Here is a 26018-nt window from a genome sequence, read left to right on the forward strand (position 1 = left end):
CCTTCTTCTCGCTTCACTCCAGAAGCCTTCATTCTCTCTCCCCTCGCGACACCTAAGCTTCACTGTCCGCAGACGGAGTTAATACCTCCGTCGACGGGCGCTTAGTGTCGTTAAGGAAGAGAAAAATTATTGATTCGTGTCTTCACCATAGCTCGGATTATTCTAGTCGGTTTGTCTCCAAACAACGGCTACATAGCTAACGGCCCCTGCTAACTAACCACCACGTTAGTTGCGACTCTCGGCTAGTCGTTAGCTCCCGTGCTTGCGGTACTATTTGGTCACCACGCCAATTGTTTCCAACAGCACAGTCTAAGCACAATTTAGCACACCAGCTAAATGGCTGCAGCAATGCAGGCGGTGCCTATTGGGGACGGAGAACCAGCGCGGACGTGTCCCTGCGGGAATAAAATATCTAGCAGAGACACTCACCAGGTCTGCTCCGTTTGTCTCGGGCTGCGACATGCCCAGGCAGCGTTGAATGACCCGGGCTCGTGCGAGCACTGCGCGCGGTTTACCGTTAAAAGCCTCCGCCGTAGGCTGGCACGCCAAGCCAGTTTTTCAGGCGAGGACCCCCTTGTGTCCGGCGCTACCATTACGCCGACTTTACAGCAGGCCACCATGCCCGTTGAATCGTCCACCCCCGTGGCTCTTAGCTGGGGTGACCAACTCGATTCCCTCGACCCCCTGCCCACCCTGCTAGACGCAGAGGAGGACGAGGAAGAGGCAGAGGAGGACTATGAGGATGGCGGTTCCGAATTTCTCGTCTCGGATGAGGACATTGAATTCGAGGACTCTCCGTTTCTCAACCCCGCCCAGATGGCAAAATATCCCGGTGCCATGCAGGCCACTAATGACCCAGATGGGACGCCACCGTCGCCCCTTCTAGGTGTGGACCTGCAGGATGTGCTTAAGCGCGCAGCTGACAAGCTGGACATCCCGTGGCCGACCGTAAGCGCGGAGACTGCAAAGTCACGCTACGAAGGGAAGAGACTGCCGCGGGCAAAACGGGCTGCAAGACAGCTACTCCCCGTATTTCCTGAACTGGTGGAGGAGTTGGCTACTTTCTGGAAGGAGAAGCCATTTACTGGCAAAACTCCTATTCAGGGGGGATCTGCCCTCGACATGGAAGGTATGGAGAAGGAAGGCCTTCTGCGTATGCCTCCAATGGAGCCCCTAGTGGCAGCGCACCTGCACCCCAGCCGCTCAGCAACCAGCAACCCTACGTTGCCCTCCAAAGCTGACCGCTTTCAGTCTAACATGACTGAACGGGCTTATAAAGCAGTGGCGCTTTCCGTGAGAGCCCTGAATGCCATCTCCATGCTGACAGCCTACCAAGCTGAACTTCAGGACGAGACGTCAGCCACGCCAGGTCTGTCTCAGTGGGAAGAGATTTGTGTGGTCACTGACCTCTCCCTCCGTCTCCAGAGATGTGCGGTGCAATCAGCGGGGAAAGCCATGGCCACCATGGTGGTCCAAGAAAGAGGCAGGTGGCTTAACCTGGCAAACCTCTCTGACAGGGAGAAAGAGGCCATCCTGGATGCACCAGTGGTGCCAGAGGGCATCTTTGGCTCCGCTCTCACATTAATGCAGAAGCGGTGTGAGGAAAAGAAGAGAGATGATGAAGCCCTTCAGCTGTGCTTGCCCAGGAAGCCACAGCAGGGCCCCTCAGCACAACCTCGGCCCTCTTTCATGCAGGCTTCTGCTCGCCCGGCCACCAGCTTCCGCATCCCCAGACGGCCTAAGCCACAGCCTGGCCCGCCAAGTCAAAGTGGGGGCGCTGAAAGTAAGACTGTCTGGCCCAAAAAGACCCAGGGACAGCCACAGGCAGTACAGCCTCTCCCTCCATCCTCACAGGTGGTAAGGAGGAAAAAGAAGTCTGCCTAGGAGTCCTTTGCTTCAGGGGAGAGCCGCCACCCCCCCGTTCTTCGGCTCTTACCCCCAGGCCCCACTATGTTCAGGTGGAGCATGGGTTAACCCCCCCCTTATGTTCCATTTGGCTACCAGCCCATTCACTCAACACACAACCACTCATTCCAGAGCTGTGTTCAATAAAGCAAGGTGTCTCTGTGTTTCCTGTATTTCACATGTTGCAAAACAAAATAAAACACAAAACATTGCAAAACAAAATAAAGTTGAGTGTGTTAAGAGGCAATGCAATGCAAAAAATGTTGCAAAACATAAACAACCTAAAACAAAAGCCTTGGAAGGTTTCCATGCCTTCAAAGGCAATGAGCCACTTAAACGCTGTTACAGCGCGACCGGCTCGCGCATGCGCAGTACAAAGCACGTGCAGACGCACTCTGCGACCACTGGAGGGCGCGAGTGTCTTACGGCTAGACAGTTGGACTGCATGCGTTTCATCTCAGTGGGTACTAAGAACAATACGACATGGGTACAGACTGCAATTTTGCAACCAGCCCCCAAAGTTCAAAAGCATTGTTCACTCCAGGGCAACTGGGGAATCAGCTCACATCCTCCAGGAGGAAATCTCCTCACTACTGGGGAAAGGAGCTATAAGGGTGGTCCCACCCGAACAAAGTCGGACAGGGTTCTATTCTCGGTACTTCCTAGTGCCGAAGAAGGGGTCCCAAACCCTGCGCCCGATTTTGGATTTACGTGCTCTGAACAGATACTTAAGACAGTACAAGTTCAGGATGCTCACTCATCCAGCTCTGCTGAAGTTTGTACGCCCAGGAGATTGGTTCACTTCCATCGACCTGAAGGACGCTTATTTCCATATCAGCATATACCCGCCGCACAGGAAATACCTCAGGTTTGCTTTTGCGGGGGTAGCCTACGAGTACATGGTTCTCCCATTCGGTCTCTCCCTCAGTCCACGAGTATTCGTGAAATGTACGGAGGCAGCGATTGCCCCTCTAAGAGAGCAGGGCATCCGTCTCGCTACTTATATAGACGACTGGCTTATCGCAGCACAGTCCGAGAAAGAGGCAAGAACACACACAATGCAGCTCATAGAGCACCTTGTACAACTAGGGTTTCAGATAAACAGGGAAAAGAGCGTATTGACGCCGACCCAGCGCATATCATACCTGGGCCTGTCACTGGACTCAGTGTCTTTCAGGGCAAGCCTGTCTACGGAGAGAGTTGTAAAGCTCAAAACATGCTTGGATACATTTCGGAGGGACAGTATGATCCCATTCCGTGTGTGTCTCAGACTACTGGGCATGATGGCCTCAGCTTTAGACGTAATCCCGTTGGGACGTCTATTCATGAGGGGGTTTCAACGCTGGGTGGCTTCGCTAGGGCTGAACCCGCTGTATCATATGCGCCGGAGAGTAGAAGTCACTCGGGCAGCGTTGATAGCCCTGTGTCAGTGGAAGCGCATGGGTTTTCTCACACAGGGGGTTCCTATGGGCATAGTTTATGCCAGACGTGTAGTGACTACAGATGCGTCACTGTCCGGTTGGGGGGGCACTCACGAGGGCAGAATAGTGAACGGCAGGTGGAACAGCAGTCAGCAGTCCCTCCACATAAACTGCTTGGAGATGCTGGCGGTTCATCTGACGGTGAGACATTTCCTCCCTTTTTTAGAGGGGTGCCACGTTCTCGTGAGGACAGACAACATGGCAGTAGTGGCTTACATCAATCGACAAGGAGGTCTGCGGTCCCGACCGTTACACACGCTGGCACGCAGACTGATTTTATGGAGCAGCGTTCACTTTCTATCCCTGAGAGCAACACATGTTCAAGGGATGCTCAACAGGGGAGCAGATCTGTTGTCGAGAGGCAATCCTCTTTATGGGGAATGGGCACTCAACAGTGCAGTTGTCCAACAGATTTGGGAGCGCTACGGCAGGGCAGCAGTGGATCTTTTCGCGTCGAAAGAGAATGCACAGTGCCCTCTGTTCTACTCGCTGCACGACCAGAGTGCCCCGCTCGGGGTCGATGCCTTTGCACACGAGTGGCCACAAACACTGCTTTATGCGTTTCCACCGATAGCACTAATCTCCCCGACTCTAGCCAGAGTCAGGGAGAGGTGCCTGTCTGTTATCTTGATAGCTCCGCACTGGCCGGGCAAGCACTGGCTGGCGGAGATCATACAGATGCTTCAGGGGAACCCATGGCCCCTCCCACTACGCAGAGATTTGCTGACGCAAGCAAGGGGAGAGATTTATCACCCACACCCAGAACGTCTGGCTCTATGGGTATGGCCCGTGAGTGGTTTAATTTAAGCATAACAGGGTTGCCGCTGAATGTGGTTGAAACCATTCAGAATGCTAGAGCTCCATCTACCAGGTCCCTTTATGGGTACAAGTGGCGGATATTTGAGCAATGGTGCTCAGACAAACTCGAAACCCCGTTTCAGTGCTCTGTCGGGGTTATACTAGCTTTCCTTCAAGATTTGATTGACAAAGGCAAATCATTTTCCACTATTAAAGTGTACCTGGCAGCTATTGCAGCATGCCATGTGGGCTTCGAAGGGAAAACTGTGGGGCAACACCCTTTGGTGTGCCGTTTCATGAAGGGGGCACGACGTAGTTTGCCGGTCTCCAAACCCGTCTCTCCATCTTGGGATTTGGCCTTGGTGCTGGAGGCTATGTCAGTCGCACCTTTTGAGCCACTAGACCAGGTAGACTTTAAGTTTTTGTCTTTCAAGACAGCACTTTTGCTAGCCCTGGCATCGGCTAAGCGTGTAAGTGAAATACACGCTTTGTCTGTGTGCTCTACATGTATGCAGTTTTCGCAGGGGGACTCTAAAGTATGTTTACGTCCAAATCCTGCCTTTATTCCCAAGGTTATTCAGCCTTGTCTCCCTTTGGAACTTCAGGCATTTTATCCTCCGCCTTTTACCTCGCCAGGCCAGCAGCAGCTGCATACGTTATGTCCTGTGCGAGCACTGCGAATTTATGTGGATAAAACGAAGGACTTTAGGAAATGTGACCAGCTTTTCGTGTCGTGGGCAAAGCCATACACGGGGAAAGCAATTACAAAACAAAGACTATCGCATTGGATTTCAGATGCGATCGCGTTGGCATACTCCAGTAAAGGACTGGCAGTTCCACCGGGCGTCCGTGCACACTCTACGAGAGGTGTAGCAACCTCTTGGGCAATCTTTAGAGGTCTCTCGATTCAGGAGGTGTGCGCAGCAGCGAGCTGGTCCTCGCCTCATACGTTCGCCAGGTTTTATAAAATGGATGTGACAGCACCTAGTGTAGCTCATATGGTATTGAGCGCCGGCTCTGGGATTTAACAGTCCCAGCCTTTCTGAGGCATAGCTGGTTGACAGTATGTTCGGGACAGGCTTGTCTGGCAATACGGGAGTAAGGATATCCCATAGTGAGACACCGAAACGAATGCTTGAAAGAGAACTTTAGGTTACTATGTAACCCCGGTTCTCTGATAGCATGAGTGAGGTGTCTCACCAGACCACCCTCCTTGCAGTGTGAAGCGAGGAAGAGGTGTACCTGTTTTGAATGAGGTTATGATGTCGTGCTCCGTATTATATATTGAGGGCGGCGCATGAGCATCACAGCTGTCAGCCAGCCCAGGGGCTGGCGTAGTGTAATAGAGCTTCTGAGGTATACGCGAAGGGGGCGTATCCCATAGTGAGACACCTCACTCATGCTATCAGAGAACCGGGGTTACATAGTAACCTAAAGTTTCCTGTTTGTGGACGTGTCTATGTTCAATTTCCAATTCTAACCACAAGATGGCAGTAATGTTACACTGTATAAAAATACCTGCTGGTATTAGGAGTCGGTGAATTTGCCATTCCACCTTAAATGGTGTGCACCGTTTAAGGTGGAACAGAAAATCCTAGAAGCAGACAAATTAGAAACAAAATCCAGCCTCATCTGTGGTTGTTTGACAGTGACACGGTGCCAACAGAAAAACACAGCCAGCACAGCCATAATAGGCCCTTATGAGCAACCCAGCTGGGTACCACAGGCTCTGCCCACAAGCTAAATATTGGTCCCACATATGGATGCCCTCCAAGGTGAGTGATGGGTGCCAGTGTGGCCAGCCCACCAGAAAACACAGCATCTCTTTACATAAGACACCCTACTATGAATCCTTGGAGACGACATATAGAAAAAATGCTTTCTAAGTCTCGCTCCATATCACTTCATTCATTCATTCATTGTCTGTAGGTGCTTATCCAGTTCAGGGTCGCGGTGGGTCCAGAGACTACCCAGAATCACTGGGCACACTCCTCACAGACAGTCACCCGGAGGAAACCCACGCAGACACAGAGAGAACACACCACACTCCTCACAGTCAGTCACCCGGAGGAAACCCACGTAGACACAGAGAGAACACACCACACTCCTCACAGACAGTCACCCGGAGGAAACCCACGCAGACACAGAGAACACACCACACTCCTCACAGTTACCCGGAGGAAACCCACGCAGACACAGAGAACACACCACACTCCTCACAGTTACCCGGAGGAAACCCACGCAGACAGAGAGAACACACCTCACTCCTCACAGACAGTCACCCGGAGGAAACCCACGCAGACACATGGAGAACACACCACACTCCTCACAGACCGTCACCCGGAGGAAACCCACACAGACACAGAGAGAACCCACAACCCCAGGATCCTGGAGCTGTGTGACAGAGACACTACCTGCAGCAGCACGTGCTGCTCTCAGACTCACCTCAGTTGTAAACAATCCACAGCTGCATGTGTCTGTTCTTTCACACATATACAAACCACTCACATTAAAACTGCTGATCTGGAAACAGTGGCAAGGGGTGGGATACATCAGGCAGCAAATGACCTGTCGTTTTCTAGCAGGAAAATGGAGCTTAGCCACTTTGACAAGGGCCAAACTGTGTTGGTCATAATGTTTTGGTCCGAGCATCTTCAAAACGACAGGACTTGATGGCTGTTCCCTGTGTGCAGTGGCTAGTACTGACCACACGGTGTCAGGAGAAGGACAACTGCTGAGCAAGGACAGGGTTACGGCCATCCATAGCATCTTCTACAGAGGTCTCTTCACTCCTATCATGCATGGATAAACCTCACACATCCACGACCCTGCAGAGGTTTTAATCTTGTGGCTCATCAGCGTATGTCCAAAGGTTTGTAGATGCATTTGTCAGTGGATTGAATGTGTAACAACTGTTGCCAAACTCCATATACACTCCGTAGAGATGTATGGAATGAAATGGGATGCTCTGCACATGAACCGAAGGTCACCACGCCCAATGCCCAGAGGGAGACAAAGCCACGTAATTCATCACTATTATATTAACTTAATAATGATAGGGAAATAAGGAATAAAATTAGTATAATCACATAAAAGGGCAGGTCAGGGATCTGTCTTGTTTCAGTTAGATCTGAGACTCTCTCTGACAGAGAGAAAAAAAGAGGTGGAGTTTTGGTTGAGGGTGTGCGACAGCAGCAGCAGCAGCAGCAGCAGCAGCAGCAGCAGCGGCCGCACACAGTCAGTCACTTCCACACAGTCCACAGAGTGAAGCTGCGCAGCCGCTGGAGTACTTCTCTCTCTCTCTCTTTCTCTCTCTCTCTGTTTCTGTGCAGTATATCTGTGTGTGTTTGAGTCCCAGCTCTTTCTGACCCGCTGCAATGGACTGTGCTCTGGACAATCTGGATGCAGGGGGATTTCTGCAGATCTGGCAACACTTTGATGCCGATGGTGAGTGTGGAGGTTCATTACATTTCTGTGCTGCACTTTGGAGCTGAGGTTTATCTGCTCTTCACTTCTTGAGCTGTAGACAACTATGTGTCCAAAAATATGTAGACACCGCTTAGAAGGGGATCCAGCTTCTTGAAGGTGCACTCCTCCTACTGTGCACACACAGCTTGCATAGTAATTGGCTGCTCTGGAACAGCTGCACATGAATCAGGCCCTAGCGGGCTGCAGAAATCTCTCTGTCATTGGTCGGTGGAGCAGCTGTGGAGCTGGGTTCTCTGAGTGAAGGGGCTCTATCTAGAACCTCAGGTGAGACAGAGTGGTGTGCATCCAACATCAGCACCTCACCTCACCTTTGCTTTTGTGGCTGAATGCTGTCAAAGGCTGCAGCAAAGAGCGGGCAACTGTCACATGTGATGCTCTAAATACCATAGGCAACGCTGGATGAGCAGGTGTCCACAAACTTTTGGACATAATGAATGAGAAATGCTGGTGAGGAACTTGCTGTGACATAACTGTGTTTCAGATAATGGCTACATTGAGGGGAAGGAGCTGGACGCCTTTTTCCGCCACATGATGACCAAGCTGGGCCCTGGGGTATGAGCATCTTTCATTATTACAGTTAAAGGGCCCATATCTGACACTTTTTCATTTGTATTTATTTTTCCATTTGTCTTGAAAACATTCACTTCTTTGTTGTCTGATTCTTTCCGACCTCCTTTACACGGTACAATTACACAGAACTTTTTTATATGGTACCTTTAAAACTGACGTAGACAGCAATTTTGGTGAGAACTTTGGGGGTCTACAAAATTGCTATCTGCATCAGCCAGTCTATTGCCTACCACAAGTCCATCACAGGGCATCATGCTCTCACCTTGTCACCTGTCACTCACACACTCACCCAGTAATTCTCATACTCACAGCTGTGGGTGCTCACACACTCACCCAGTCACGCTCAAACCCGTGGACGCTCACACACTCACCCAGTCACGCTCACACACTCACCCAGTCACGCTCACGCCTGTGGACGCTCACACACTCACCCAGTCACGCTCACGCCTGTGGACGCTCACACACTCACCCAGTTACGCTCACACACTCACCCAGTCACGCTCACGCCTGTGGACGCTCACACACTCACCCAGTTACGCTCACACACTCACCCAGTCACGCTCACGCCTGTGGACGCTCACACACTCACCCAGTTACGCTCACACACTCACCCAGTCACGCTCACGCCTGTGGACGCTCACACACTCACCCAGTTACGCTCACGCCTGTGGACGCTCACACACTCACCCAGTTACGCTCACACACTCACCCAGTTACGCTCACCCAGTTACGCTCACGCCTGTGGACGCTCACACACTCACCCAGTTACGCTCACACACTCACCCAGTCATGCTCACGCCTGTGGACGCTCACACACTCACCCAGTTACGCTCACGCCTGTGGACGCTCACACACTCACCCAGTTACGCTCACGCCTGTGGACGCTCACACACTCACCCAGTTACGCTCACACACTCACCCAGTCATGCTCACGCCTGTGGACGCTCACACACTCACCCAGTCACGCTCACGCCTGTGGACGCTCGCACACTCACCCAGTCACGCTCACACACTCACCCAGTCACGCTCACGCCTGTGGACGCTCACACACTCACTCAGCGTCATCTTTTACGTCCCTGTCACTGCACTCAGGCATTGGGTCCTCGCTCTGATCTGATTGGCTGTCCTGAATCATGTATCATTCAAAAAGCAGAGTGTGCTGAAACACTTCTTATAACTTTGAGCTAAACTACTGCACGTGGAATAGATAAATATTAAACATATAATTTGGTTTTTAGTGACGTTACCAAATCAATACATTCCAAATGCACCATTTTTATAGCCTCAGTTCATTTTTGAAAAGCGTAGTTTATTGTGGGGCACCCACTCGGTGTGGCATACACATGTTAATTTAGGGACCATGAGGCAGTGTGATCCTTCGTCTCGTGTGAGTGGAAGACGTAGCGGCTCCTGATTGAAATGTTGATTATTTGCTGTGGGGTAAGGACATGGGGCGGAATGGCACTGGATAAAGAGCAGGTGATAAAGGCAGGTGTTGATAGAGGCTGTTAAACTGGATGATAATGGGCTTTTTAGAGGCAGAAAACTGCAGAGAGAGAGAGAATGAGAATAATTTGGTAATATTCTCATGTCAGTAAAGCTATTTGAATCTGAGAGAGAGAGAGAGAGACTCCTGTCTGTTTTCTTTCCATCTCTCTCTCTATAAGCTCTTTATTGCTGGTCTTGTTGCATGTTTAGATTGCATTGAAAACTATGCACCACTTAAACTAGCGTCTTAGCAGGAAGTGACACTTGATCGTCAGGAAACTGAGGTTAGACTTGGATGGGTTAAAGATACCCATCACACTTACATGAAGGCCCATGTTCTCTGTCTCTCTCTCTCTCTCTCTCTCTCTCTCTCTCTCTCTCTCTCTCTCTCTCTGTGTGTGTGTGTATCTACACACATTTTATCAGCTTCACTGACCGTACAGGCTCACTTTGTAGTTCTATAATTACAGATAGATGTCCATCTGTGGCTCTGCATACTTTGTTTGTACCTTTTCATACTCATTCTCAATGCCCTCGACCCCATCAAGATCAAATAAGAGCACAGAGCGGTTCATTGCCTGTGTAGCATTGGCACAGATGTGGTGGTGGTGGTATGTTAGTTCGTTTTGATACGAGTGGATCAGACACAGCAGTGCGGCTGGAGTTTTAAACACCCCGCTAAAAGAAGCAGATGGCCTTGGTCTTTGCACTTGGTTGTACTTTATAAAAAGTGGTTGGAGGGAAGTCCTGAAGGAAGTGTGTGTGTGTGTGTGTAAACACAGTAAACGTGGTCATGGTAACTGCCTCATTGCTTTCTCAGGACAACATCACAGAGGAGAAAGTGCAGCAGCTGAAGGCCAGGTTTATGTCGGCTTACGATGTCACCGCTGATGGACGCCTGCAGATTCAGGAGGTAACATCAACCTCCTTCCACTTCACTTCCAGGTTTCAGCTGTAAACAAGGACGGAGTGTCAATGATGGGAGAGCACACTAGCCACTGTTTGTCTCTCTATCATTGTCTCCATCTTTAACACACAAACTCACATAAATAAAGTGACCATAAGTGCTCTGGAAAGAGGCGGGTCTTCAGTCGGTGATTGAGGACGCTACAAGCGACTGGGGGGTGGGTTCAGCCGAAGAGATGTCACCAGCAGGGCTCCAAAGCAGTGATCAGAATGAAGCTAAAATCAGAGGAACCCTGACGTTTCCCCAGAGCAGACGAACTGCTCTGAAACACTGTATACACTGAACACCACAGAGGGGAAGTGAAGACCACAGGACGTATGCAGTGCTGCTGAGACAGACCAGTCTCATGATCTGTGTATTTCCTGAAACAACCGGCAGTGTCAGGCTGCCGTCAGTGCGGCTGAGGGAGCTGATCATTCCCTGGCCCTGTGAATATCCGCACTGCAAACAGAGAGAAGCTCCAGTTCCGTGTGTACAGTCTGAAGAGATGTGCACCACGTTTCTGAGAAACGGCTTTAAATGAACTGTAAGAACCGCAGCTCTGAAAGCCCCTGAAAGGTTCTACAGATGAAAAAAACCCAGCCCCCTCCACTCTGTGGTTGTGATCCTTGATAAAGTGGTAGACGTAAGTGAAGCTCTTAAAGCTACTGATGGAGCACGGGAGGCTTTTGTGGCCACATCCTTTGAACCTTATCACTTCCACTCCCTAACATCTCATTAACCGCAAGCACGGAACTCCAACAGATGCCGTAAATCTAGCACGCGCTTCGTGAAGTGATGCAGTAGTTTCACAAGCATCCACTTCTACAGGTTCCTTCCGCTCATTAACCACCCACTCCACTACTTCACTGCACGTTTGGTCATCTACGTTCTACCCTGTTCATCAGCGGTCAGTTTGTTTTCACTGCACCACTGTAGATCAGGGGAGATTTGGGTGGTGGATCACACTGGTGACGGCAGTGACACTGATATAACGGTGTGGAGGTAGTTATGAGGTGTTGGTGAAATTCGTCAATGTCACTGCTGTGTTAAGAGAGGTCAACCACCCAGCAATGTACAGTCAAAATGAGCTCCGTGTTCAGAAACTGATGAGGGCCTAGAGGATACATCAACGGATGAGGTACGGCTTCTGTCAGGAGTGTGGTGTGTTCTCCCTGTGTCTGCGTAGGTTTCCTCCGGGTGACTGTCTGTGAGGAGTGTGGTGTGTTCTCTCTGTGTCTGCGTGGGTTTCCTCCGGGTGACTGTTTGTGAGGAGTGTGGTGTGTTCTCCCTGTGTCTGTGTAGGTTTCCTCCGGGTGACTGTCTGTGAGGAGTGTGGTGTGTTCTCTCTGTGTCTGCGTGGGTTTCCTCCGGGTGACTGTTTGTGAGGAGTGAGGTGTGTTCTCTCTGTGTCTGCGTGGGTTTCCTCCGGGTGACTGTCTGTGAGGAGTGTGGTGTGTTCTCTCTGTGTCTGCGTGGGTTTCCTCCGGGTGACTGTTTGTGAGGAGTGTGGTGTGTTCTCTCTGTGTCTGCGTGGGTTTCCTCCGGGTGACTGTTTGTGAGGAGTGAGGTGTGTTCTCTCTGTGTCTGCGTGGGTTTCCTCCGGGTGACTGTTTGTGAGGAGTGTGGTGTGTTCTCTCTGTGTCTGCGTGGGTTTCCTCCGGGTGACTGTTTGTGAGGAGTGAGGTGTGTTCTCGCTGTGTCTGCGTGGGTTTCCTCCGGGTGACTGTCTGTGAGGAGTGTGGTGTGTTCTCTCTGTGTCTGCGTGGGTTTCCTCCGGGTGACTGTTTGTGAGGAGTGAGGTGTGTTCTCGCTGTGTCTGCGTGGGTTTCCTCCGGGTGACTGTCTGTGAGGAGTGTGGTGTGTTCTCTCTGTGTCTGCGTGGGTTTCCTCCGGGTGACTGTGAGGAGTGTGGTGTGTTCTCGCTGTGTCTGCGTGGGTTTCCTCCGGGTGACTGTCTGTGAGGAGTGTGGTGTGTTCTCTCTGTGTCTGCGTGGGTTTCCTCTGGGTGACTGTCTGTGAGGAGTGTGGTGTGTTCTCGCTGTGTCTGCGTGGGTTTCCTCCGGGTGACTGTCTGTGAGGAGTGTGGTGTGTTCTCGCTGTGTCTGCGTGGGTTTCCTCCGGGTGACTGTCTGTGAGGAGTGTGGTGTGTTCTCTCTGTGTCTGCGTGGGTTTCCTCTGGGTGACTGTCTGTGAGGAGTGTGGTGTGTTCTCCCTGTGTCTGCGTGGGTTTCCTCCGGGTGACTGTCTGTGAGGAGTGTGGTGTGTTCTCGCTGTGTCTGCGTGGGTTTCCTCCGGGTGACTGTCTGTGAGGAGTGTGGTGTGTTCTCCCTGTGTCTGCGTGGGTTTCCTCCTGGTGACTGTCTGTGAGGAGTGTGGTGTTTTCTCCCTGTGTCTGCGTGGGTTTCCTCCGGGTGACTGTCTGTGAGGAGTGTGGTGTGTTCTCTCTGTGTCTGCGTGGGTTTCCTCCGGGTGACTGTTTGTGAGGAGTGAGGTGTGTTCTCGCTGTGTCTGCGTGGGTTTCCTCCGGGTGACTGTCTGTGAGGAGTGTGGTGTGTTCTCTCTGTGTCTGCGTGGGTTTCCTCCGGGTGACTGTCTGTGAGGAGTGTGGTGTGTTCTCCCTGTGTCTGCGTAGGTTTCCTCCGGGTGACTGTCTGTGAGGAGTGTGGTGTGTTCTCTCTGTGTCTGCGTGGGTTTCCTCTGGGTGACTGTCTGTGAGGAGTGTGGTGTGTTCTCGCTGTGTCTGCGTGGGTTTCCTCCGGGTGACTGTCTGTGAGGAGTGTGGTGTGTTCTCGCTGTGTCTGCGTGGGTTTCCTCCGGGTGACTGTCTGTGAGGAGTGTGGTGTGTTCTCTCTGTGTCTGCGTGGGTTTCCTCTGGGTGACTGTCTGTGAGGAGTGTGGTGTGTTCTCCCTGTGTCTGCGTGGGTTTCCTCCGGGTGACTGTCTGTGAGGAGTGTGGTGTGTTCTCGCTGTGTCTGCGTGGGTTTCCTCCGGGTGACTGTCTGTGAGGAGTGTGGTGTGTTCTCCCTGTGTCTGCGTGGGTTTCCTCCTGGTGACTGTCTGTGAGGAGTGTGGTGTTTTCTCCCTGTGTCTGCGTGGGTTTCCTCCGGGTGACTGTCTGTGAGGAGTGTGGTGTGTTCTCTCTGTGTCTGCGTGGGTTTCCTCCGGGTGCTCCGGTTTCCTCCCACAGTCCAAAAACACACGTTGGTAGGTGGATTGGAGACTCAAAAGTGTCCCTAGGTGTGAGTGTGTGTCGCCTTGTGAAGGACTGGCGCCCCCTCCAGGGTGTATTCTCGCCTTGCGCCCAGTGATTCCAGGTAGACTCTGGACCCACCGTGACCCTGAAATGGATAAGGGTTACAGATAATGAATGAATGTCTTAAAACATAATACACTGATCCTGAGTGGCCACAAAAGTACTACCTTTCTTTCTCCCTCAGTCACATGATGGTAAAAGCTGAGAGTGTGAAGACTACCACATGCTTCCTCCAAGATGTGTGAAATCAACCGTTCAATTTTTTCAAGCCCCACACACACACACACACAATGTAGTGTCACTCAGTGTCTTCCAGTACACTTATATTAGCCAACAGACCAACACACACACTCTCTCTCTCTCTCTCTGAGATTTTTGGCCAAGCCATAAATCAACTGCAAACATCGATTCCCATATTGTCCTTGACACAAGAGAGGATAAAGCTGCATGGTTTGATTGAAGGAGTGACTCATCGTGTAGGAGAGCGGCCTTAAAAAAGGCTCATATTTCAGGGTTAGTGATGTATTATTAAAGGACATTTGTTGAAGTAACCTTCGGCAAAGATAATTCTCATAACTCTAACCTGTATTCCGTGTCCAGAGGAGGATTCATCTTTAAAGCGCACGCAGTGATGTTGCTTTGGAGCAGCTGCACATTCCAAGGATGGGCTGTAAATGTAACCCACCCAGCACTTGGCTGTGGAGCCCAACCCTAAAAAACATGGTGTCTGTTAGAAGACTTACCTAAATAGGCCTCTGGAGGCGTGAAGCAACATCCAATACATTTGGGATGCATTGGAATGGTGTTACACAGCTCCAGGGGCCTGGAGGTTGTGGGTTCGATTCCCGCTCCGGGTCACTGTCTGTGAGGAGTGTGGTGTGTTCTCCCTGTGTCTGCGTGGGTTTCCTCCGGGTGATTGTCTGTGAGGAGTGTGGTGTGTTCTCTTTGTGTCTGCGTGGATTTCCTCCGGGTGACTGTCTGTGTGGTGTGTTCTCCCTGTGTCTGCGTGGGTTTCCTCCGGGTGACTGTCTGTGAGGAGTGTGGTGTGTTCTCCCTGTGTCTGCGTGGGTTTCCTCCGGGTGATTGTCTGTGAGGAGTGTGGTGTGTTCTCTTTGTGTCTGCGTGGGTTTCCTCCGGGTGACTGTCTGTGAGGAGTGTGGTGTGTTCTCCCTGTGTCTGCGTGGGTTTCCTCCGGGTGACTGTCTGTGAGGAGTGTGCTGTGTTCTCTCTGTGTCTCTGTGGGTTTCCTCCGGGTGCTCCGGTTTCCTCCCACACTCCAAAAACACACGTTGGTAGGTGGATTGGCGACTCAAAAGTGTCCGTAGGTGTGTGTGTGTTGCGCTGTGAGGGACTGGCGCCCCCTCCAGGGTGTGTTCCCGCCTTGCACCCAATGATTCCAGGCAGGCTCTGGACCCACCGCGACCCTGAATTGGATAAGGGTTACAGACAATGAATGAATGAATGAATGGAATGGTGTTTGTGATCCAGAACTAATCCAACACCAGTAGCTCAACTCAGTGTTCCCATGGCCATCAAATCATAAAGGTTCCCAAATCTAATGTAAAGCCCACTCTGAAACATTCAGCAAAGGTGGAGAGGAGTTACTAGATTTTGGAAGATGGACTGCTGCCACTTTGTCTTCTTTTGTTAAGTCAGTAAAATGTCCTTTGGGAAGAAAAAAAAAGCGCATGACCCTCGCAGTCCTGCTCTTGAAGCATTAATAGGCTTTTTAATCTCAATAGAAATCATCTGGCATGTACAAAGCTAGCCAGAAGACCACTCAAGGAAACAATAGGGCCTCAAGGCAGACACTTGAACTGATTTCAGTGAAGCTAAGCAGGCAGTTATTGTGCTATTGCTTCCTGTATGACCTTATTGCTCTGTATATTTATCCTTTGTGTGTATATGTTTGTCTGCTAGCTCGCTAATATGATCCTGCCAGAGGACGAGAATTTCCTGCTGGTATTCCGCCGTGAGGCTCCGTTGGACAACAGTGTGGAGTTTATGAAGGTGAGAGCTTTATTGTCATGTGAACAGTAAATGGCCTGTTACACCGTAAAATTAAATGCTTACTTTGCTAGTCCTCCACTAACACACAGGCTGATAAGAAAACATAAATTATACAGAGAGCCAAAAGTCGCAGGACACCCTTTTATTTACTTGATTTGCTTCATGACTTTCATTCATTCATTCATTGTCTGTAACCCTTATCCAGTTCAGGGTCGCGGGGGGTCCAGAGCCTACCTGGAATCATTGGGCGCAAGGTGGGAATACACCCTGGAGGGGGCACCAGTCCTTCACAGGGCAACACACACACATTCACTCACCTACGGACATTTTTGAGTCGCCAATCCACCTACCAACGTGTGTTTTTTTTTGGACTGTGGGATGAAACCGGAGCACTCGGAGGAAACCCACGCAGACACAGGGAGAACACACCACACTCCTCACAGACAGTCACCCGGAGGAAACCCACGCAGACACAGGGAGAACACACCACACTCCTCACAGACAGTCACTCGGAGGAAACCCACGCAGACACAGGGAGAACACACCACACTCCTCACAGACAGTCACCCGGAGGAAACCCACGCAGACACAGGGAGAACACACCACACTCCTCACAGACAGTCACCCGGAGCGGGAATCGAACCCACAACCTCCAGGCCCCTGGAGCTGTGTGACTGCAACACTACCACCGTGCCGCCCTGCTTCATGACTTTCCTCTTGGAAAAACTAGCCCTTGATCCAATTTGGCGACCTTCAAGATGGTGGCCACGTTCCAGACATAGTCTAAAAGATCGGTCCCTTCACCCATCTCTCTCTGGGGTACTCAAAAAAAAAAAAAAAAAAAAAAAAAAAAAAAAAAAAAGGGTGTTCTACGACTTTTGACTCACCCTGTACAACAGAAGTGAAGATTTTACTCATAAATTAAGACTAAACTATATATAGGTATAAAAAAAAATAAGCAACAGGGGTACACATAGGGTGACCAGACGTCCTCTTTTACCCGGACATGTCCTCTTTTTTTAGACTTAAAAAAATATCCGGCCAGAATTTCACAAACGTCCGGGATTTTGTTTTTCTAGAGCTTACGTAGAACTTCGAGAAGCGTTTTGTTCACAAGCTAGTCCCGCCCTCCCCTACTCCGATTGGTTCGCTTGAGTGAGAAGGGGGCATGGTGAAGTAGCCTACAATCTTGCCCTGACAGTCCTGGTGGCTGTTGGCTTAATAAATATCTGACAAAAATGTTTTATCTGACTGACTATAGTCAAAAAGGGCTTTTAAGTGCATCCCCCCGGCTTCTGCGTTCCTTATTTTGATTTGAGAAAGTTGCCAACCCTACCCTTGTGTGAACTAATGTGTTAAAAAAGAGCTGTGCTTCTGCTTTGTGTCCTCTGGTTGATCAGAATGGCATGTGGCTAAAGATGTTTCCTCTTTCTTTCCACAGATCTGGAGGAAGTACGATGCCGACAGCAGTGGATACATCTCAGCGGCCGAGCTGAAGGTAGCGCAGCAGCAGTCTCGAGTTAACGTCAAAACAGACTTCACAGGGTCACCCCCCGCACCATTACTCAGCACAGTGTTAGCCAAACTAGCCGTCTGCTAGCTGATCTAACAGATCTGAGCAGTTAGGCTTCTCCTCCAGCGTTGTTGAGCTGTGCTGTAGCATTGTGTTACAGCTAGTTCAAACAGAAATATGCTAGAGGCTAGCTTCACAAGACACATCAGTGAAAGCCTGTGTTAGCTTTTGTGAGTGTTTGAGGGAGTCCTAGCTAACAGGTAGAATTAGTGAAGACTAAACTGGGGAAAGGAAAACAAACAGAAGCATAGACTTCACAAAACCACTCACCAGCTGTTTAGAAAATGCTGTCTCTTTGTGTATGGTGTTCTTTATTAAACTAGCCCATCTGTTAGCACACCAAGGTTGTGTTAGACTTGATTAAACAGCACCCCTGGTTCTTTATGATATTACACAGCCTCATTTACATGTTTACATATAATATATATTGGATATAAGTTTCCAGAACTAATAATGTGAGAATTCACAATAGCAGCCTCCCTGTAATTGACTAGCTCAGTAGCTAACATGCTAACAGGCATGTTTCTAATGAAGGTGATTGTCATTTTAGTGTTTGAATTTGATCTCCCTCACTGAAACTTGTCAAATTGATAACAGAGACTCTGTGGTACTGGATATCTGTTTCTGGAACAGGTGGGAATTCACTGTGGTCCTCGCAGTGTTAATTGTAGTTTCCCCATCTTGTGAGTTATGCATCGCCGTGTCTTTCTCTGAGATTTCCAGGGAGCGCTTAGTCACAGCCTGATGCCTCTGAAACCTGTAAAAAAAAACAATGAAATGTGAGATGTGGGAGCAAAGTCAGTCAAAGCCCTTTTGTGCCTGTTTTAATCTGTTAGTGCCTTTGAGTTTGAACACTGAACTGAACCTTGATGCTTCTGCCAATTTCCAGAACAGCTCAGCAGCAACAGGTGGCTTTAAGCCTTCTAATTTATTTTGTTCGGACCAGTGCTTCTTCAGGCTGTTTCAGTTTTGACTTTAATACACTTTAGAAATCTCTGCTTAAGGGGATATGTTATTAAAAAAATAACTTGTTCAGTGCCTTTGCCCTCCAACCCACACACTGTGAAACAAGACCACACAGTCATTTTATTGTGGGCTGCCGCTGGTCTGGTTTAGCTTAACTTCGTAAGGCAAGTGCAGAGACTATAGAATTGTCCCGCCCCCCTCTCCAATCACAGCACTGGACCTGAGTTAAAGTGAGAGCGCAATTACAAAGTTAAACAAAGGAAGACAGACACAACTCGCATGGAGAAATAATAGCCCTGAGTAAAAACAGAGAATAGGGCGGCATGGTGGTGCAGCAGGTAGTGTGTCGCAGTCACACAGCTCCAGGGGCCTGGAGGTTGTGGGTTCGAGTCCCACTCTGGGTGACTGACTGTGAGGAGTGTGGTGTGTTCTCCCTGTGTCTGCGTGGGTTTCCTCCGGGTGACTGTCTGTGAGGAGTGTGGTGTGTTCTCCCTGTGTCTGCGTGGGTTTCCTCCGGGTGACTGTCTGTGAGGAGTGTGGTGTGTTCTCCCTGTGTCTGCGTGGGTTTCCTCCGGGTGACTGTCTGTGAGGAGTGTGGTGTGTTCTCTCTGTGTCTGCGTGGGTTTCCTCCAGGTGACTGACTGTGAAGAGTGTGGTGTGTTCTCCCTGTGTCTGCGTGGGTTTCCTCCGGGTGACTGTCTGTGAGGAGTGTGGTGTGTTCTCCCTGTGTCTGCGTGGGTTTCCTCCGGGTGACTGTCTGTGAGGAGTGTGGTGTGTTCTCCCTGTGTCTGCGTGGGTTTCCTCCGGGTGACTGTCTGTGAGGAGTGTGGTGTGTTCTCCCTGTGTCTGCGTGGGTTTCCTCCGGGTGACTGTCTGTGAGGAGTGTGGTGTGTTCTCCCTGTGTCTGCGTGGGTTTCCTCCGGGTGACTGTCTGTGAGGAGTGTGGTGTGTTCTCCCTGTGTCCGCGTGGGTTTCCTCTGCGTGCTCTGGTTTCCTCCCACAGTCCAAAAACACACGTTGGTAGGTGGATTGGCGACTCAAAAGTGTCCGTAGGTGTGAGTGTGTGTTGCCCTGTGAAGGACTGGTGCCCCCTCCAGGGTGTGTTCCCGCCTAAACTGGATAAGGGTTACAGATAATGAATGAATTAATGTAAAACAGAGAATAGTTTTTGCTCCTCTCCTCACTGCTGTGCAAGTGGCTCATTATCATTTAAAAGAACAGGAGCCGAAACCAGCCGTTCTAAACAGGACTGTTAAAACAGGGGAGAACACTGCTGTGGGGTTTTATCCTTGTGGTATTTGCCCAAAGCATGTCACAGATGTTTAATTGAGATCCAGAACTGTGTTCACTCGTAGAAGAGGGCTAGAATATGTCCAGTGAAAATGTCGTTCATCATGGTTCTTTTTTTTTTGTTGGCTTTCTTGCAGAGTTTCCTCCAGGATCTATTTCAACAACACAAAAAAGAGGTCTCCTCCAACAAGCTGGACGAGTACACAGACACCATGGTAACCGTTCTCTACTTTCTTTGTGAGTCATTTATTGTCCTCTTAAAACGAATTAGTGTGTTAGGATAAGCATCGGAGAGCGTCTCTCCGGCCTGATGTTATCAGAGGAGTAACAAAAAGGAGGTTTAGATTGAGGCGATTCATGAATAAAACGGTTTCTCCGCCTGCGAAGGATTATTGACAGAAGTAAAGCAATGCGAGGGAAATGTTTCTGTGTTGTGTTTCCTGTTAGAGCTGGAATCACCCAAAACGCTGCTCTGTGATTGACATTTGAATCTATTGATTGGGGAAATTTTACATTTTGTCCTGGCATTTACAGCATGAACGTGGTTATCGGACGTGCACTTGTGCTATCAAACGTACTTGGACAAACTCATGAGTCATATCTTGAAGTCGTTTCTAATTCACTGCAGGAGACTTGTTCAAAGGGCAGCCACTTATTGCAGCCATTAAACTGTCAGCTCTGGCTTCTGTCCGAGCGGCTTGCTCCAGACGAGAACGAGCGTACGGCCAGTTCTACCAGACAACGACACAATGTAGAGCGAGGATTATGACGTTAATTTCAGGGTACTGACATCTGGGTGGACATTACAGAAAATCCAATCCATTGTTTGTAGGGGGTCCATAAATGGCTGCTTGAAGGGCATAGACTGTGCAGAACCCTGTTTAAAAAGAACTGAACCAATGCTAATTTTTATGGTTATTAGCAATGTAGCCCCTAAACTGGAACCATCTGAGAAAGGACAGTATTGGATGAAGCCATAGGAATTGTGTGTGTGTATGTATTACCCAGTGCTGGCTCAATCTTGAGGGTTATATTGGGCAACGGTTGACTGTAGATGGTCACTGTGTCCATCTCCAGAGTCACTGTCTACAAACTCAAACTCCTTAATTACAGTCACTGATACACACCTACACAGCCCCTCAGACTATTACACGATGAGTGGAACTGACAGCACTGTGTTTTCACAGATGAATATATTTGACAAGAACAAAGATGGCCGCTTGGATCTCAATGACTTGGCGAGGTAATGTGTGTTCAAAAACACTTTTACTCTTTCTTACTGCATGCTATTTCTGAAATGCCTTACCATGCCCAATGAGTGTATGCTGTTAGCTGTGGTCTCTCAAAGCATAGTTAAAAGTGTAGAATTGGAGACAAGTAAGTATTGAGGGGGCGCTTGAAGATTGTATCTGCCATCAGACTAACACTACTTCCGCTCTCAGTGTAGTATATTCACACGAGAAGGCACTGCGCAAAATACCACTTCTCTGCTTGCACGAACCCAAACAGAGCCAAGATTCTAGTCCCCAATTTGAGCTTAGTTTGTTTGGCGAAATGATGGTTGTCTCTTGAAATCGCTTGAGGGTTCAAGGTATTCCCTGCTTTAAATGCAAGACCACCATCTTCCTCCACGTTGGAGTTTCCCCTGACCATGCGTTCCCAGCTTTTGGAGTTTCTCTTAGTTTGTGGCTTGGTGTTTGTTAGTGCAGGGTTGCTGTGACAACTGTATACTGCTATCTCGTACTCTGATTAAGGAGCTGGGCACTAGATCCATCCGTTTGTGGTGCTGTGGTTTCCCTCACAGCTAATTTCGATTTGTACAAAGTAAAACTTAACATCAAATGTGATTGTATGGCTATCCGAGCTAGTCCGAGCCCTGGAGAACACAATTGGCCTCACTTCCTGTGTGCGTAGGATGTCCCCCTCTCCCACATTACTGCCCCCTGTGCTAGATCTAGGCAGTTTGCGTTCTCCTCCAATGCGCTAATCATTAGCAGTGTGTTTAAAAAGAAGTGGTGGGTTGGCCTCATGTGTTTCACTCTCTCAAGGTTGGTGCCACTGGTCAGGAGAGACTCATTGCTGAGTTGAACTGGGGTTTTAAAAAGATAGAACAATCAGTAAACACCCCTGTTTATACCTTGTTTGATAGTGTTAACAACTTCTAAAGCGTAGGGAACGTCGAGGCCTGTTTCTTCGGCATCTCTGCTGCTCCAAGACCCATTTCCTTCACTGTGCTTTTTCTTATTGGGTGGGTTTTGTGGTCGGCATCGAAACAATAACAAGAGTAGATTTCATTGGTTGTGAAATGCAGAAGCAATCACTGGAGCAACCACAACGTAGATGGAGAAGTTCTTTCTTGCATAAACCAGTTACGTCCAGTCCATTAGAAGTCATCAGAAGACAGATGCAAATAAAAACCGAGATCAATAAAAGTGGTTTACTAAGTTTCCTCCATTGACCGCTCTCCTTTTTCTCCGTCGGTTTGTTTGAGGTTTGTTTGTGATACTTAGATCCTGGACACTTACATTGCTGCTAAAGTTTATCCAATGGACTTTCTTAACTCTATACGACAGCCAGTAATCTGACTTTACTGCATTAGCCACTCGTTCCATGATAGAAAAACAACAACAAAAAATAAAAAAATAATCACATCGCTAAAATTTATATATAACCTGTCTTGGTCAAAATACCACAAGGATCAAACCACACAGCATCATTCTCTCCCTGTCTTAACAGCCGGTTTTAGCGCCTGTTCCTTTAAATGATAATATATCTCACCCGAGATTTAAATTTTTACATTTATTACTGCGTTTAATACGTATGTGACATTTTTTTTTTTACTGCTAATTGATTTTGCTCTCCCTCTGCTGCTGTAACACTGTATATTTCCCCACTGTGGGACTATTAAAGGATTGCCTTATCTTATCTTATATTAATGAGTGCTTTTTTTCATATGTCTCCTTAAAGATGATATAATCTTAACATGTTTACCCTGTCCCTACTTCTCCAGAATCCTGGCCCTGCAAGAGAACTTCCTGTTGCAGTTCAGGATGGATGTCAGTATCTGTTTGCTATCTCAGCTAAGAAATGATGTAATGTAAATAATAGCACTGTATCTCTAGCGGTGTCCTCTGTGTCCACAGGCCAACAGTCAGCAGGAGAGAAAGCGTGACTTTGAGAAGATATTTGTACACTATGATGTCGTAAGTACAGAGACACATCATTGCTTTATGTTCTTTAGAGCAGACACACTCCCCCTCTCACGGCTCTCAAACTCGCTCACCTTCAGCTCAGACCCAGACTCAGACCGTCTCACGTCTGTGATTGAGGGAGAAGCTAGAAGTGATACACTATTGATTAAAAAATTATGAATGAGTGAATGTTCAGAATCTGCACTAAGATCAGAACGCTTGATCGAATTTCATGTGTTCACCTGTGGATATCAGTGAAAATGCTGGATGTGTTATCTGAGCTCTGCGTGAATGAATGAATCTGATCCAGTCCTGGAACAAATCTGCTGTGAGTGAGTGAATGTGTGTGAGTGAGTATGTATGTAGATGAGTGAATGTGTATAAAGTAGTATGTATGTAGGTGAGTGTGTGAGTATGTATGTAGGTGAGTGTGTGATAATGTATGTAGGTGAGTGAGTGAATGTGTATGAGTGAGTGAATGTGTTTAAAGTAGACTGTATGTAGGTGAGTGAGTGAGTATATATGTAGGTGAGTGAGTATGTATGTAGGTGAGTGAGTATATATGTTAATGAGTGAGTATGTATGTAGGTGAGTGAGTATGTATGTATATAGATGAGTGAGTATGTATGTATATAGATGAGTGAGTATGTAGGTGAGTGAGTGAGTATATATGTAGGTGACTGAGTGAGTGAGTGAGTGAGTATATATGTAGGTGACCGAGTGAGTGAGTATATATGTAGGTGAGTGAGTGAGTATATATGTAGGTGAGTGAGTATGTATGTAGGTGAGTGAGTGAGTATATATGTAGGTGACTGAGAGAGTGAGTGAGTATATATCTAGGTGAGTGAGTATGTATGTAGGTGAGTTAGTGAGTGAGTGAGTATATATGTAGGTGACTGAGTGAGTATGTATGTAGGTGAGTGAGTGAGTATGTATATAGATGAGTGAGTATGTATGTATATAGATGAGTGAGTATGTAGGTGAGTTAGTGAGTGAGTGAGTATATATGTAGGTGACTGAGTGAGTGAGTGAATATATATGTAGGTGAGTGAGTGAGTATGTATGTAGGTGAGTGAGTGAGTATGTATGTAGGTGAGTGAGTATGTATGTAGGTGAGTGAGTATGTATGTAGGTGAGTGAGTGAGTATGTATGTAGGTGAGTGAGTATGTATGTGAGTGAGTGAGTGAGTGAGTATGTAGGTGAGTGAGTGAGTATGTATGTAGGTGAGTGAGTGAGTATGTAGGTGAGTGAGTATGTAGGTGAGTGAGTTAGTGAGTGAGTATGTATGTAGGTGAGTGAGTGAGTGAGTATGTAGGTGAGTGAGTTAGTGAGTGAGTTAGTGAGTGAGTATGTATGTAGGTGAGTGAGTGAGTATGTATGTAGGTGAGTGAGTGAGTGAGTATGTATGTAGGTGAGTGAGTGAGTATGTAGGTGAGTGAGTGAGTATGTATGTAGGTGAGTGAGTATGTATGTAGGTGAGTGAGTATGTATGTAGGTGAGTGAGTGAGTATGTATGTAGGTGAGTGAGTATGTATGTGAGTGAGTGAGTGAGTGAGTATGTAGGTGAGTGAGTGAGTATGTATGTAGGTGAGTGAGTGAGTATGTAGGTGAGTGAGTATGTAGGTGAGTGAGTTAGTGAGTGAGTATGTATGTAGGTGAGTGAGTGAGTGAGTATGTAGGTGAGTGAGTTAGTGAGTGAGTTAGTGAGTGAGTATGTATGTAGGTGAGTGAGTGAGTATGTATGTAGGTGAGTGAGTGAGTGAGTATGTATGTAGGTGAGTGAGTGAGTATGTAGGTGAGTGAGTTAGTGAGTGAGTATGTAGGTGAGTGAGTGAATAGTATTTCCCTGCTCTAACCTGGAGACTTTCTCCCTGCTGTTCCAGAGTAAGACAGGAGCTCTGGAGGGACCAGAGGTGGACGGCTTTGTGAAAGACATGATGGAGCTGGTCAGGGTGAGTTAATCATTACAGTGGTCCATTTGAACATTAGAGGAGTGTAACAGTGTGTGTCCAGTCACACCAGTCATCCAGCAGCACTAATGCAGTGTGTGTGTGTGAATAATAAACAGGAGAACAGCTGTTCCATATCAGTTCTCGTTTAACACTTTCCACTCTCTCTTTCTCTCTCTCTTCTTGGTCTTTTCCTCATTTTTCTCGTCCTCTTTGCTTCTCTTTCTCTCATTTTCTTATTACACTCTCACACTCTGTTTTGTCATCTCTCTCTCTGTCAATTTCATGTCACACTTTTTGTCTGTCTCAACTTTCTCATCTATCTATCTATCTACCCCTCCCCCACCTTCTTTCTGTGTCTCTCTCTTTCTCTCTGTCTGTCTCTCTTCCTCTCTGTCTCTCTCTCTCTCTCTCCGTGTCTCTGTGTCTCTCTCTCTCCGTGTCTCTGTCTCTCTCTCTCCCTGTCTCTGTGTCTCTCTGTGTCTCTCTCTCTGTCTCTCCCTGTCTCTGTCTCTCTCTGTCTCTGTCTCTCTCTGTCTCTCCGTCTCTCTCTCTCTGTCTCTCTCTGTCTCTGCCTCTCTCTTTCTCTCTCTCTCTCTCTCTCTCTCTCTCTCTCTCTCTCAGCCCAGTATCAGTGGCTCGGAGTTGGATCAGTTCCGTGTCCTGCTGCTGCGCCACTGTGATATCAACAAAGACGGAAAGATCCAGAAGAACGAGCTGGCCCTTTGTCTAGGGATGAAGCTCAAGCCTTAGTCGACTGACCCATAAACACACTGCACGTGTACACAGTCCATCGCTCCACCACACGAGATATGACTGTATATAGATACTGTAATATGAAACATTCCTGAGCTGTGTGTCGTGGGTTTGGATGTGGCTTTATCTTTCCAGTGCACAGCTTAAGCCTAGTCTAAAGTATAAGACTGACAGGATTAAGGGTGTAGTCTTAGGCCTATGTTTAAACTCCTGTGTAAAATCTCTTCCCCTCAATGTAGCCAATCAGCCGAGACCTGGAATATATCTAACAAGGACAGTCGGTGATGTTCTCGGCTGATGCTGTTGACCTCCTCTTCCTCTTTATTCGCTGTGATAAAATAAACTTTAA

At 48.5% G+C, this 26018-nt stretch overlaps 2 protein-coding genes across 2 annotated transcripts; both read left to right on the top strand.

The window, feature by feature from the left end:
• The first annotated feature begins 1931 nt into the window (after positions 1-1931).
• LOC136708065 (uncharacterized) lies at positions 1932-7452 on the top strand. The gene is made up of 3 exons (XM_066682325.1): positions 1932-4175; positions 4487-4591; positions 7309-7452. The coding sequence occupies exons 1-3, from the start codon at positions 2085-2087 to the stop codon at positions 7450-7452; spliced, it is 2340 nt and encodes a 779-aa protein (XP_066538422.1). The 5' UTR covers positions 1932-2084.
• On the top strand, positions 7422-26018 carry scgn (secretagogin, EF-hand calcium binding protein). The gene is made up of 11 exons (XM_066683738.1): positions 7422-7631; positions 8155-8225; positions 10552-10644; positions 15854-15943; positions 17385-17441; positions 19910-19987; positions 20960-21015; positions 22783-22828; positions 22916-22975; positions 24848-24916; positions 25538-26018. The coding sequence occupies exons 1-11, from the start codon at positions 7562-7564 to the stop codon at positions 25664-25666; spliced, it is 819 nt and encodes a 272-aa protein (XP_066539835.1). The 5' UTR covers positions 7422-7561; the 3' UTR covers positions 25667-26018.

This window comes from Hoplias malabaricus, chromosome 10 (assembly GCF_029633855.1).
Source record: "Hoplias malabaricus isolate fHopMal1 chromosome 10, fHopMal1.hap1, whole genome shotgun sequence".
NCBI lineage: Eukaryota > Metazoa > Chordata > Actinopteri > Characiformes > Erythrinidae > Hoplias > Hoplias malabaricus.

Excerpts from the sequence above, each read along its gene's own strand:
- scgn (XM_066683738.1), top strand. The coding sequence starts at position 7,562 with ATGGACTGTGCTCTGGACAATCTGGATGCAGGGGGATTTCTGCAGATC. Across the intron at positions 7,632-8,154 it reads GCAACACTTTGATGCCGATG|ATAATGGCTACATTGAGGGG; the intron begins GTGAGTGTGGAG and ends ACTGTGTTTCAG. Across the intron at positions 21,016-22,782 it reads GATCTCAATGACTTGGCGAG|AATCCTGGCCCTGCAAGAGA; the intron begins GTAATGTGTGTT and ends CTACTTCTCCAG.
- LOC136708065 (XM_066682325.1), top strand. The coding sequence starts at position 2,085 with ATGTTGCAAAACAAAATAAAACACAAAACATTGCAAAACAAAATAAAG. Across the intron at positions 4,176-4,486 it reads TGGCTCTATGGGTATGGCCC|GGGGCACGACGTAGTTTGCC; the intron begins GTGAGTGGTTTA and ends CGTTTCATGAAG. Across the intron at positions 4,592-7,308 it reads CTTTTGAGCCACTAGACCAG|TTAGATCTGAGACTCTCTCT; the intron begins GTAGACTTTAAG and ends GTCTTGTTTCAG.